Source organism: Charadrius vociferus, unplaced genomic scaffold (assembly GCF_000708025.1).
Source record: "Charadrius vociferus isolate BGI_N301 unplaced genomic scaffold, ASM70802v2 scaffold78, whole genome shotgun sequence".
NCBI classification, from domain to species: Eukaryota; Metazoa; Chordata; class Aves; order Charadriiformes; family Charadriidae; genus Charadrius; species Charadrius vociferus.
This window is the reverse complement of record NW_009649927.1, coordinates 46854-60918: the sequence shown is the minus strand read 5'-3', so window position 1 is coordinate 60918 and position 14065 is coordinate 46854. Positions and strand designations below refer to the sequence as shown.

General features: G+C 37.1%; 1 protein-coding gene across 1 annotated transcript; it reads left to right on the top strand.

The window, feature by feature from the left end:
* Positions 1 to 8538: 8538 nt before the first annotated feature.
* On the top strand, positions 8539 to 13541 carry ARV1 (ARV1 homolog (S. cerevisiae)). Its single transcript, XM_009891153.1, has 5 exons — positions 8539 to 8634; positions 9148 to 9267; positions 10936 to 11089; positions 12371 to 12595; positions 13323 to 13541. Exons 1-5 carry the CDS (start codon positions 8539 to 8541, stop codon positions 13427 to 13429), a joined length of 702 nt encoding a protein of 233 aa, XP_009889455.1. The 3' UTR covers positions 13430 to 13541.
* Positions 13542 to 14065: the final 524 nt, after the last annotated feature.

Genomic DNA, 14065 nt, shown 5'->3' with positions numbered 1-14065 from the left:
GGTTGGGCAACTTCAGTGCAGTTGGGAAACAGTCGGGCCTAAATCACAGAATCGTAGAATGGTTTAGGTTGGAAGGGACCTTGAAGATCATCTAGTCCGACCCCCCTGCCATGGGCAGGGACACCTCCCACTAGACCAGGTTGCTCAAAGCCCGATCCAACCTGGCCTTGAACACCTCCAGGGATGGGGCATCCACAACTTCCCTGGGGAATATGTTCCAGGGAGGTGGGTTTTTTTTGTAGTGTTAAAAAAAAAAAAAAAAAAAAGGAATTTTGGAATGGAGGGATTTGCAAATACATCTTGACTTGCTCAGCCTTTGATTTTATCTGTGATTGTGTTTCACAACATCCTGTCTGCTCCTTATAAAAGTGGGAAACCTTGTCCTTGAACTAATTGTTGAATATTTTGTATTTTGTAAGCAATTAGTCGTGTGTCATTCCCAATTCTTTTGCGGTTATTTCTCCCATTTTTGTAGCCCTTGTCATTTTGAGAATGCAGATAGAAGATGGGTTAATTTACTAACCGTGAAGCTATAAACGTAAGAGATGACCAGGAAGCTTTGTATGAAACCTGTGATGAATTCTTTTATGGCTTTATAACTTTGAGTCATTCAAGCATTTCTTAGATCAAAAATAGAGATCATAGGCAGCCAGATCATAGCAGTCTCTGGCCAGTTTATATTTGGGGAAGCAGTGGTTAACTGAAGCTGAAAGCTGTACACATTAGATCTCAGCTTCTGTTCTCAAGAAGAGGCTGTGAAAACAAGATATGTACAAATTACTGTTGATAATAGAAAGAGCTGATTCACATCCTTTTCTTTTTGCAGTCCAGCAATCACTCTACAGCAACAAGCTATCTTAACTATAAACCAGCTGAAAATTTACAGAAAAATCTCTGCAAACATTTCAAAAACTGGAGAAATCAGCAGTTTTCTTACATAAAAGACAAACAAAGTAATAGAGATTGATTTCTGCCGGCTTTAGACATGCACACTGCAAGGAAAAATTGATTTTTAACTGCTTTTTTATGTTACTATAATGTATCATGTTTAGTAGTGGATATGAACTACAAATCATTGGTTGTCAAATCATGTAGTCATAATTCGTCATTGGTACATGATAAAAATGCAAGTGGTTTTCTTTGGGACTCTTTAATGTGGAGCTTCAAACTCATCTTTGAAATCAAGGACAGGTTGGATACAAAAGGGCAAGTGTAAAGCTTGTGCCTGCAGCCTTGTCATGTAAGATTTAGCACCTCTTGTAAACCCAGGCCATCAAATGGTTATTAATTTGGCTATGATAATCTCTAAGGCAAACTGGGAGCCAGTAGATGGCACCCGTTCCTCTTGGCATTTAACCGTTTGAGGACTTAAAATTTTGGTCTTCCAGAGCTGTGGCATCCCATGTAGAATCAAAGACTTAAGTCCCAGTTGCAGTGTTCATCACTACCACCAAACTCTTCCAAAAAGAGTACAGAACAGAGTAAAAGAAAGAGCAAAGGCTTACATGTTCCTGTCAAATTGGAATACTGTCCACCTTTCTTTGCGCAGGTCCAGATAGGTACCATTTTTCACTTACTCTTACCAGTCTGTTTCCTCTGACTATGTTGTGGGTTATCATGCTTCAGTTGCAGTCATAGTCCTAATTGCTCTATGTGGTGCGTGTCATATCATCTCTAAGCCTTTCTCTCCATTTCTGGCCGCTCAGGAAGTGCTGAGAGTAGGAGCAGTCCACATGAGGAACAGCCAATACGAAGCACGTTAGGAAGAAGCACATTAGCTCACAGTCTATAAAGTGTAGATGAGAATGTCAGAAGATTGCCAAGATCAAAAGGTTCCTCCAATTGAACGGATCTGAATTCAGCTTGATCTGTGTATGTCAGGAAAGCACTGCTGTCATCTCCAGCTACCAAGAGCTCCTGGTTTCTAATAGGGCTATTCTTGTTTTACCTGTTCCTTTTAATCTGGAAGGATAATTTTGTAGCTGCACTAACCCTCTGCAGGCATTCTACTCTGTGCAGGCAATGCTGTGCTCCCACCAAAGACCTGAAAAGTTGGTCAGCATCACATTACTGGCAACAAAAAATAGTCAAGTACAGAATGCCATTTGATAGCCTTCACAAACTTTCACAAGCAGTGTTATAATGAGCTTGTCAGTGTTGTGAATCATCTTAACCTGAAAATAATTATAGCTTAGAAGTCTTCTCCACTTTAGAAAATAGAAAGATCCCACTTAGCAGTGTGAAACATCATTTCTATCAGGTATTTATAAAACTTAGATTGTAGGCCTCTAAAAACTTATGAAAAGCTGAAGGTATTTAAGAAAAAATGTAAGTCTGAGGTGAGGTTAGAAGGTGTGATCACCCAGCCTGAGAACAGTTTTCATCTATTGTCGTGGTTTGGGCTGGACTGACCACTGTGGAATTAGAGCATCGAGTACTGCTACTCCATTGTAACATAAGAGAGAAAAAGTAAAAAGTACATAGAAAGATTGCATAGTGATACTTGGAGTGAGGCGAGTTGACATCATCTGGATAATTTTTTTGTTAAAAAGCTTTGGGATACTTGTATTTCATTCCCATTTTCAAGTAGTACATGAAAATACTGACACATTAAGGAAAAAAAAAGAAACCAACAGCCCAACATTTGTTCCGTATGATATGTAACATAAAGGGCCCCAGAACTGGGAACAAGCAGAACACTGCCAAGATTATCACGGTTTTATACTGACCTACAGACTTGCCGCAATCCTAGTTTAAAGTTATCCTTGATAAATTAATAAATTTGCATTTAAAAGTCTTCACCATTCTCTGGATGTTCCTGTCATTCAGCACCTTTCGGAACATCATTTTGAGGTTGAAGAAGCTAAGTACTCCCGACAGCATCTTCTGTCTAGTCCTACATTTATTTTTCACATGTGTTTAACCTGATCTGTGCGTGATTTTCAGGTGGAAGATTTAAATTTGAATGCCTAAGCAAAATACCATGATTTTGTATTCTGTTATTAATCTTTTGAAGAGAAGAATGGATTTTTTTCCAGACGCTTCCATTAGTGTACATCTGTTTCCAGCCCACAATATTAGAGTACAGTTTTGGAAATTCAGCCTAATATTCACGGTGCTGCTTCAATTTAGTTCCTGCAGCATTTGTTATTGCTCTTAAGATAACTGGAAGATTCTTTGAGCTCCATATTGCAATTCTAATGCAGGCAAGCATTAAAGACCTCACAAGTGTTACTATCTACTCCAGAAATAAATTTGCAATGGATACTGAAGAAACTAAAGAAACCTTCTTCTATCAAACACAGAAGTCCACACAGTCCCTCCGTGAAACTCAGGAGGGAAAGGTCATGTCTTCCGTTGAGAGTTCTGCAAGGTGGCTCACTGCCACAAATTCTTCAAGTTCTGTAACTTTTTTTTTAATCTGTTTTGTTTAATCAAGGCCAGTGCAGCAGAAGCCTATCCCAAACCTCTGGTATTGTGCATTCCTTCTTGCTCGAGTTTCGCATTTAGTGAATGAACCTTTTTCTCATCCTGCATATATTGTGCTGTGCAAGTGCCATTACAACAGACGGGTAGACTATTGCTCCTTAAAAAGAACTTAAAGGTACTTAAAAACAGATAATAAAATTCTGAGGAAACTCATCTCTTCAGGGAGACCTGTTCAATATACTTTTTATTCAGCGTGATAACTGGAAGGTGGCGGGGGTGTGCAGGCGTGTTTGGGTTGTCTCCAACAAGGTGACTTGTGGTGGTCGCTTTGCAACTCTTGGGTCTGGTTCTAGTCCTAGACTGTGAAAGAGCTGATATTTTCCCTATTCCAAACCAGAAATGATGGTGAAATTAAGCCGAGGTGTTCTTTATAGAGGAGATTTTTGTTAATTATTTTGAGATCCTTAAAACTTAAATGATCTGTAAATAATACAACAAGTCTTCAATGAATATGTTATGAACCAACCATTAACAACAGTAAGAAAAAATACTGTTCAGATAACATTGCCACTGTAGTATAAATGCTATGGGGGCGAAAACCCCACATTCAGCTAACCTGGAATAAATTCTGCAGTCAAAGTGCAATGAATATGAAAGGAAATTAGCAAAACCAATTTTCTAAAAAATAGAAGGAAAAATATGCAATTTAAAAAAAAAATGGTTTTAAATTATATGCATGTTGTGTTCAGAAATAAAGTTTAAAAAATGTTAATCATTCCAGACCCTAACAAAGGGAAAGAAATTATTTATTGCAATATGTAGAGCTCAGTCAGGATCCCCCTTGTGTTTTGTAATAAGAAAGCCAAATTGCCTGAGCACTGCACACTTCATTTAGCTTTTCTGCAATTAAAAAATAATTGAAAAGCGCTTTTATTGCAGCAAGGCCGAGAGACTGCAAGTGCTTTGAATGCAAAGCATTTATGTGGTAAGGTAAAGAATCTGTCAAGAGTACAAAGATCATCCTGGAAAATCTGTTATTATTTACATAATTCAGTCTACAGGCCAACAAACTACTGGAAAACATATAATATAGGAAAAATTATAAACCAGTATTTTTAATTTCAGTTTCCTGAAATGGAAGGCATCTGAAACTGTGCTGTCTTGTTTTTCAGCTTATTATGACACTTAGCCACATCCCTAATAAAGGACCCATTCCTGAAAGCAGCACAGCTAATTACGTTTTATTGTTTAAGGGTGCAACTGGGATTAAGGGCGCTCTCGCAAGATGATGGGTCCGTGTTAGTTTGCCCTATGAACCTATGCAAATGGATCTATGTTCATGTTGAAGCTGCATAAATGTTAAAATTCGCTGTATATGTGGTCTAGCAAAAAACTGTTGCTTAATTTTGCCAAATTCCAAACCCTGGAGAAAGGAATACTAAAATGAGACCCTTTCACTGGTGTTTTTAATGTCCAGAGATTTGCAAATATATTCCTGGGGTGGTTTTTGTGGTATTTTTTAGTTCAGGGTGAAGCTTGGTTATTCAATGTATGTTTTTATTTTCTGTTGTGTCCTATGGCTAGAACATTTTTCCCTTCCACCACCCCTGTCCCAAAATACTTTTACTTAAAAATTCAGTTGTGTTTTAATATTGGAGAGAGCACCCTAAAAACATTATGTTCGTATCCTTTAGGAACTTTGCCCTTCAGTGACAGTAGGTATTTCCTCAAATATTTGTACACTGTATTGTATTTGGCATACGTTTGTGAACTCTGTTCGCAGTTGAATATCTTCGATGAACGAAGAAGAGGTATGTCCTTTGAGTAGTGTTTTATAAAAGGCTGATAAACATGCAGTCAGAATTAAGATTTCAGTACTTCTTTTGTCATATTTAATACAACTGAGATGTTAAAACATATGTTACTTTCCTGAACTATTTTGGAGTGCTTTGATCAGAAAGAATCTGATATGCTACACTATGAAGAACATGGTTGTACCAGCTTTTGAAGATTTCTTTTTTTTTTCTTAAAGCACTTTGCTGATTTTTTTTAAATTCTTTTGTAAGATAACTAAGCAAATTTCTCTGTCATGAAAATTGAACTTTTTTTTTTGAAACCACAGACAAGCATAGTCAAATATTCCCAAATATTTGATTAGTCAAACAATTCCTAAACTAATATTGATTTAAATTAATTAGAATATTGAAATACATTCAACACCCTTTCTTAGGGCAGCACAGTATCTATTGGACTTCTGTGTGTTAGTATGAAACATTCGTAATTTTCCTTAAATTTACCGATTTAGAAGAGGAGGCGTAAATAGAATTTATGGTTTCAAGCTTGACCTTTCTCTCCTGCAACATAATCTGAAAGTACCTTTTAATCAAAGTAATGTCTATTTTTTCAAGAAAAAAAATAGCAGTTGTTCCCTGTTTCTGGTGTCAGTTACGTATTTAAGGAAGAAATTAAAAACTGGTTAAAGACATAGTGAAATCAGTTACTTCTTTCTGTCATTTTAGAACTGGTTACGTTAACTGAGTCATTTCTTTGAGAAAGCTCAAAGCTGAGTGAAAAAGCTTGGTTTTGTTAAAGATGTGCCTTCTTCAGTCATACTGAACTGGCTGTTGACTATAGCTGTGCGGAACTGCAACTGGGAATGAGATGTGAGCACCAGTACTGAAGTTCACTCTAAACTGGATAAAATCTTAAAAGTAAGCGTGCGAGCAGTTCTCCGTAGCTGAGCTGCACATACTGATCTCCTCTGAAAGTGTTTGTGATTATCGATGTCCGTAAAGTTACATCCCTTTAACTAGATAAAGCTATCTAGTTAAACCTATGTGTAACTTAAGCTGCATTAACCCTTGCTTGCATTGGTTGTGCTGAAGTCAGGCTCTAGTCCCAAGTTTCCTCCCTAGGCATTTAAGGTTAGTGTCAGATGCTTTAGTAGTACAGCTGGAAAAAATAACAAAAAAGGCAGGTATGGAGAAAATTTCATCCTAGAGCGTCTATTAATTCTGTAATGTTCTCATGGTATAGCAAGTGTCATCTTCATTTTGTCCAATTAGCCTATGACAGTGCACATGCAGGTCTTTAACAGTAAGGTGGTCTGTAGGTCTCACAAGTCCCTGAATGAACTCACGCTGGCTGGATAAGTGCAGAGGACTTTTCCTTCATACAGCTGAGACTCAAAAGAAATAAAGTATATTAAGAACAGGTCTCATCTAGCACTAGAAGACAGGCAGACGTGAATGTGTGTGCATGTCTGTGTGTGAGTCCTTGAAGTTGGCTGCTCTTTCGTGATATGGCAGATTCTCTTTTCCTGGTGAAGTAACACAAGAGAAATAGGATTCCTAAAGGTTTGGTGGTGGTATGCTGAAATACTGAATTAAACATCATTCTCGCAGCTGCAAAGATTTGGTTGCAGCTGCCAGAAGCTGTGGAGCAGAAGACCCATTCTTATGGGTAGCACCACTATTTGTGTATTCATTTGTAGCAGTCTCCTTATATATCTGCAGTAGAATTTCTGTATCATTGGTTTTGCCTGGAGGGCTGGTCTGATATATTTCAATTGTCTAAAATTCATGTCGGCTGTCAGTGAAAATTTTTCAGTACCTCTTAAGTGCAAGTTTTTTGAATAGTGTTTGGTTGGGACCCTCCACTTCAGAAGATCATTCTTTGCTTTTTTAGAAACATTTTTTTACCCTGGTCAAAAAATGTTCTGTTGTAGGAAAATTTGAGAGCATAATAAATCCTGAGATATGTCAGACATCCTTCATTTAACCTTCATGACACTCATTGTGTTCAAGAATAATCTTCTTTTGTATGTGCTTGTCCAGTGCCTGTGTGAATAAGCCTATAAAAAAATTGGAGTTTTCCTGTGCTACATCAACCCATAGATTTGACATATGTAAATTACCACCTATAAGAATATGTGTTCATGATTTCCCTGTAGAAAGAAATGAAGCAAGACACTGCCTTTAATTATAGTTGCAATTTCTTTTTCACTCTATTAAATCCTGTAGCTGTGGTCTTCTGTTAATTATGTCCTTTCTTCCATCTCACTCACTTTAATTTTAGACCTATCAAACTGTTGGTTAATTTAGTCAATTTTTGAATTCATTACCTCTAACTTGTGTACTGTCATACACTGTATTTTTTTTCTAATCCAAATGAGTTTGTTGTTTTTTTTTCTGGAGCTGGAACAAGAAACACTCATTAGTGGTAGCAACATTCCTTAGACACTGTATTCAACTTACATTTGTTCGGATGTTTTTCTTGATATGGATGTTGGACTTTTGAGTTTATTTGCTAGTGAATTTTTGCAGTCTCGAATTCTCCAATAGTAATTCTGGTAAGTAGCAAGGCAAAAATAACTTTGGACACAAGGAATCCCTAGAAAATTGAAAAAAAAACCCAAACCCTTTTCATTCTTTCCTGGGAGTTGGTCAATAGGTGTGTGTTGTCTAGTGCTGCATTTTTAGCATTACAGCATTTCAGAAAGCTGTGCGCGCATAGATTTCTCTTCTGGCAGTGCACAGCCATGCACTCATTAAAATGGAAATAGAGATTGTTTCTGTGAGATTGTTTCTACTCTGAGCATGTGAGGGCCCCAGAGAGCGGGATTAGCTGAGGAGAGGTTGGAGACGACAAGTAGCTGAACTGGGGGATCAGCAGCAGGAGAGAGCGCCCTTCTGCAGGTGCACTGGTTTGAGCTGAAGGGGTTGCTGTGATCATCTGCTCCTGTTCCTCACTCTCTTCGAGAAGTTCTTTCCCCTTCAGGTCTGCTAGGTGAGCCTTTTTAACCTGTTATTTAACCGCCCTCTTCACAGCCAGTGTAATAGCATTTTGTAAGCCCTTCTCATTTAACTCAAGTCAAGGAGTGATCACCCGTGCAGGTAAGTCAATAAATCCAAAGGGGGTTGGTGACAAGCAGTTCCCCATGGTCTGGGTGAAATGTGTTCTAGTAGGCACAGCGGGAACCAGCAGATGTATTGGAGGAGTAATAGTCTAGTGTCTTACCACTGTTTAGTAGCAACTTATGACTCTGGCTGTATCTGTGTGTGAAAACTACAATATCAGTGTTCTGAATATACCAGTGTTTGTTCAATAATGGAAAATCAGTTGAAACATCTGGACAATTTACCAGTATGGAAGAACAATGCAACACCAAAATACATTTACTGTCTTCTTGAAAGGAAGAAAAAGGTAGGTGAGGAGGATAAAGCATCTCTGAAAAGAATGAAACGATAGAAGAAATTAATTTATTTTTTTTCCTTCAAAAAAATACCCACCCCACCCCAAATACCCAGTAGACGAGCCAAGATCATTTAACCTAGTACAAGATACTGGTGCAATTCTTGACTCCTGGAACGGTAGTTTGGTTTTGGGTGTTTTTCACATCTGTAGGGCGCAAAATGATAACCAAGTACATCCTTGCATAGTTTAGCATCTGTGTTAATCTGAGGCCTGCAAAAATCAATAATGTATCTTCACATTTTATAACGAAAGTCTGTGTGTCAACTGTAGCGTCAAGGGAGGAGAAGCAGTTTTTCTGCATGGATTAAAAACTGTTGAAAATGAAAATTACATTAAGGAAAGACTAATAAGAATTGAATAGCTAGTTTGGATTCCTGCAGTTGTGCTAAGATTAGAGGAACATTTCATAAAGTCTTGCTTTTTTTTTTTTTTTCCTAATTCTTATTATTTTGTGACTTTCAGAAATCCTGTCAGAAACCTGTGGACAAATACATTGAGTATGATCCTGTTATCATCTTGATTAATGCTATTTTATGTAAAGCACAAGCATACAGGCACATTCTTTTCAATACGAAGATAAATGTAAGTTGCAATGCACCTACGCTGTGACTTTTTTTGGTTAAAGATATATTTAGATTTGGTAAGTTGATTGTAATAGTTGTAAAACTTTAGAGACTGTTCTTCTCCTGCCCTTCCACGGGTTCCAGCAAGCTGAACTAGTTATATCATGAATAGAACACACAAAATCTCAAACTCAAGGTATTACAAAGAAAGTTACTGTCTCCACAATAGCGATGCCACAATACCAGCAAATGTAGCGGTCATCTTACATGTTAAAAGAGAGGAGAAGAAACTGTATGGAACTGTTCTTGCAGTTTTCAACACCCTCTAATTTGCCTATCATGTTAATTGATGTTAAAAGGATGATGTGCTAAATTACAGCAGAAGAGAAAGATCTAATTTCAAATTAATTTTCAATTCTATTTCTGTTGGAAACAATTCCTTCTGAAAGGAGCTATAGTGGTATACCATATTAACAATACTGTGCCAATTAAACCTACTGTACTAATTTCTCATGAGTTTCTTCCTGAGTAATTAACTGTGCCCTCAAAACTGTAGCAAAAGATAGTAGCTTTCACATGAAGCATTGCTGAGGCAGAGTTACGTAGTCAGTTTAGTTGTGCTGGCCAGGCTGGAGTGTAGAGGTGCAGCTTTTCTGACAGAATTGCGTATTTTTACTTTGAGGATTGATTTCCCAGGAGAGGGAAGCTAATCTAGAGCAAACTATCCAAGCATAAGTACATGCTGTGTTCATGTTGATACCTTTTGGCCAGTCCAGTGTTAAGCAATGTAGGTAACTACACTTGCCTTGTCTTTCAGGCACAAATCTGACTACCAATTTTTAATTAATTCAATGCTTCTGGAGACTGGTAATGATGTTTTCCATGAGGCTTCCGGAAGAACTATTCCATCTGTGGAACTTTCATTCATTCAAGTAAATTGAGTTGAATTTTAAACTGGCTTAGCCTGTGCATGTATGCGCAACTGGCATAACTAGTCTCTAATGGAAAAAGCAGAATCCACACACGGAAATTGCATTCGTTTATTTACCTCTGTATAAAACCAGAATTCACCCCACTGGCATGTTTAATGTGGAAACATGCTAACTATGGGCCCTCACAAGATCATTTTTGCAGTCACTTCAGAGGATATTTTAAAGTTTTGTTTGGTTATATTGCTCCATTTATTTTTGATACCTCACCCTTATCTGAACTAAGAAATGTTTTTGGTGTAACTATACGACCAGGTTCTTCTAACGGAGATTGTCCCACGGAAAAAGAGAAACAAAGCTATTTAAACCAGTTCACTGAATGGAGTAGTTGCCCTTAAACTGAAATATTTGATGTAATTGTACTAGCTATGGCACAATTTTGTCTTTATATTCCTAACTGAAATAGCCTTCCCAATTTTAAAAAAGTATAGAGCAGGCTTTAGAAACCACAGTTATGTACCTCCTTCTGTATGGAAGTGTTCATGCAGTTTTCTACACCCTCTAATTTGCTTGTCATGTTAATTGATGTTAAAAGGGTGATGTGCTAGACTGGTGGCTCAACAGAAGTAATTTGCTTATATTTCTAAACAAAATTTTGTGTAGAGATGTTGAAATGTATTTTAAATACCAATTTCATCCTAATGCTTTAGTTTATGCTGATTTAGTACTAATGCTTTTATTGTTCTTTCATTTACCAGATTCATGGGAAGCTCTGCATATTTTGTTTGCTCTGTGAAGCATATCTCAGGTGGTTGCAACTACAGGATTCAAGCCAAAATATAGATCCTGATGACTTAATCAGATATGCCAAGGAATGGGATTTTTATAGAATGTTTGGTATAGCTTCTTTAGGTAAGATTGATGATTAGTTCATGTCACTATCTACTTTTGCAGCATTGAATAACTTCGAGTCTTTCAAAAAGCCCGTATTGCACAAATTAATACACAGTGGATGCCCTGTCCCAACCCAGTATGGTTAAATGATTATACACATACTCTCTAATTTGTCTTCATTTAATACAAATGCATATTTTGATCCTGATTACAGTTCACACTGTTATGATCAGCATTAGATGTCAAAACACTGGAAAGTGGCAATATTTAGAAATCATCGCCTGAATTCATTTACATAGCTTGAAGGCCAATGTAGAGCTCAGCCTTATTCCGTATTTCATGTTGACTTCAAGGTTTATTATTCATTAAGGTGATAAAACATTAAGGATTATCCTTACAGAAGTAAACAATAATTGGGAAAAGTTGTGTCTGGTTTGGATTTGGTGTTGTTTTTTTAATGAATACAGAAAAATACAGAGCAGTGTCATCACTGGTAAAGAGTAAATACTTCTGTGCTCTAAGACTACATTTGAAGGCAGGAGAGGGTTTTTGTTTTATTTTGGTTAATACTTTTATTCTCATACTTTTTCTGGTGATAGTGTTTAAATCAAGCCTGCAGACTAAAACTAGTATTTCCCTTAGACAGTTAAGAGTATAACTTAAGTCATGTATTGTCTAATGTTGCTCTAAGTAGGCTTTCGTAACAACATGTCAGTAAAAATGAGGGAACTCATTTTTCAGCAGTAATTCATCTATTACAGTTGTCATGAGAGTTGCTTTGACATCTGCATTAATTCCAGTGTTACACAGGGGCATGGTGTCAAAAAACGTCTAATAGCGCAATGATATTTTCACCCTAGTGTTCTTTCTCATGCTGGATGGAAAGGGTTCATTGCTGTGACCTTTTCAAAGAACACAAGTATTGATTTCGTTTTAGAGGCTAACAGACAGTTGAAAATAACTCTCCTTTTGTTAAAAAGAAAAACTAAAGAGGTTCTTATGCTAAACTTCCTGTGCTGTATGGTGTCAGAAATTACGACTGTGACAATCCTACAGATAGAATTCTGTGATACAGTTATTCTGAATGTCATGATGCTGAATTAGTTTAAGTAAGTAATAGTAATATTTGCCTATTAAAATGAATGCAGGAGATGGAGGACTTGTTCGTATTTGCATATGTCTTTTAAATAGCAATGGCTCAGTTGCATTTGGGATGTGTCATTTCACTGAAATTCATCCAAAAAAGGACTTGATTTTGGTGCTTCATTCTCTCTTTCCAACTCCTCTTATTTCTCTTAGAACAAACTTCGTTTTTGGTTGGCATTTTTATTACCTTATGGTGGATGAGACCCGAGATGCTGAAAACAAAGTCTGACTTCATTTTACTTCTCAAAGCACTGCTGTTATCCAGCTATGGAAAGCTTTTGCTAATTCCAGCTGTTATTTGGGAACATGACTACACGCCTTTGTGCCTTGCGTTTATAAAAGTGTTTGTCTTGATATCAAACTCTCAGGCAATTAGAGGTACGTTTTTGCCTTTTTATTACTACATTATGTGTATAGAATGTGTGTGAGATAATGCAGCTGTTACAGAAGTCATTATTATTGCTGTTATATTTTTTAATTGGTATCAGATACGTGACTGAATAGCTCTAGCTTAAAACCGTGTTATTTAGACTTTAATACAAAGTAAATGAAACAAAACATTTTATTAAAAAAAAAAAGCACCTCTCATGTCACCATCATCTCTTTGAATATGCTGTATTATATTCATCAGATCTTGAACATAGGAAGTTCCATCTTAACGTGAGGAGGAACTTCTTTCCTTTGAGGGTAGTGGAGCACTGGAACAGGCTGCCCAGAGAGGTGGTGGAGTCTCCCACTCTGGAGACATTCAAAACCCGCCTGGACACCGTCCTCTGCAACCTGTTGTAGGTGACCCTGCTCTGGCGGGGGGGTTGGACTAGATGATCTCCAGAGGTCCCTTCCAACCCTGACCATTCTGTGATCTGTCAGTTAGAATTTGAGACAACACATCATGGATCATTGAAACATAGAAAAACATAGAAATAGAATTCTTTGGGTGTCTAGAAAATGAAAATTTCATGTTAATTTTATGCATAGCTTTGAAATGCAGACTTTTAACAGATTTATGTGATTTCTTATATGTACAAATTAATATGAATTCTCACGTGGTTTCTATGATCTTCTCAAATGGTAAATGATAAATTTGTTCTGTTTTCTTTTGCAGTTACACTGAACTTGAACCGAACACTCCCTTGGTTGGCCATCTTCTTTGGATTAATTTTGGAAAATGGTGTGGTCTGCTTTTTCCAGAAAATGGGGTGGGATGTTTGAAATGTCAACCCAGATCTGAAGAAATACCAACAACATTATGATCATTTTCTTAAGAATGATCTCTGCCAGCAGGCTCCAAAGACAGTTTTCACAGTGATAAAGAAGGTGATAGGTAACAAAAAACTTGCATTAGTGTTGAGTGTAGACAGTTTTAGGATGAGTTAAAATGAGAAACTTTAGAAGGTTGGCTGTTTAATGTGGTGAGCCACAAAACTTCAGCCTTAGCTTGTTTATTTTCCCATTAAAAAACAGGAATGTGTCACTGTCCTGCTGCATAGCTATGACTGTAACAAAAAAGGTACACTAAAAAAAAATTCAGGACTGCTACCAATCACTGCATTTTTGCAGAAAGAGGAGGATGAATTGTTCCCTTAAGAGGAAGGAAGAGAGTCAGTGGAAAAATATAAAAGCCAAAATTGGTATTTTCGCAAAAACAGATTTTCAAAGAGAGAAGTGAACATGTGCAAGCATTTTACTAGAGAAGAGTCAAGTATTGCAGAGTCAAACTACAGTGGGAAAACTAAGTTGCATTCTCTGGAATGTTTATCTAACAATCCAAAGATAATAAAATATCTAGTTCTAGAGTAGTCTCTAGGAACTATAGTTTTATCTGGCTTGAAATTTTATGTGATCTCA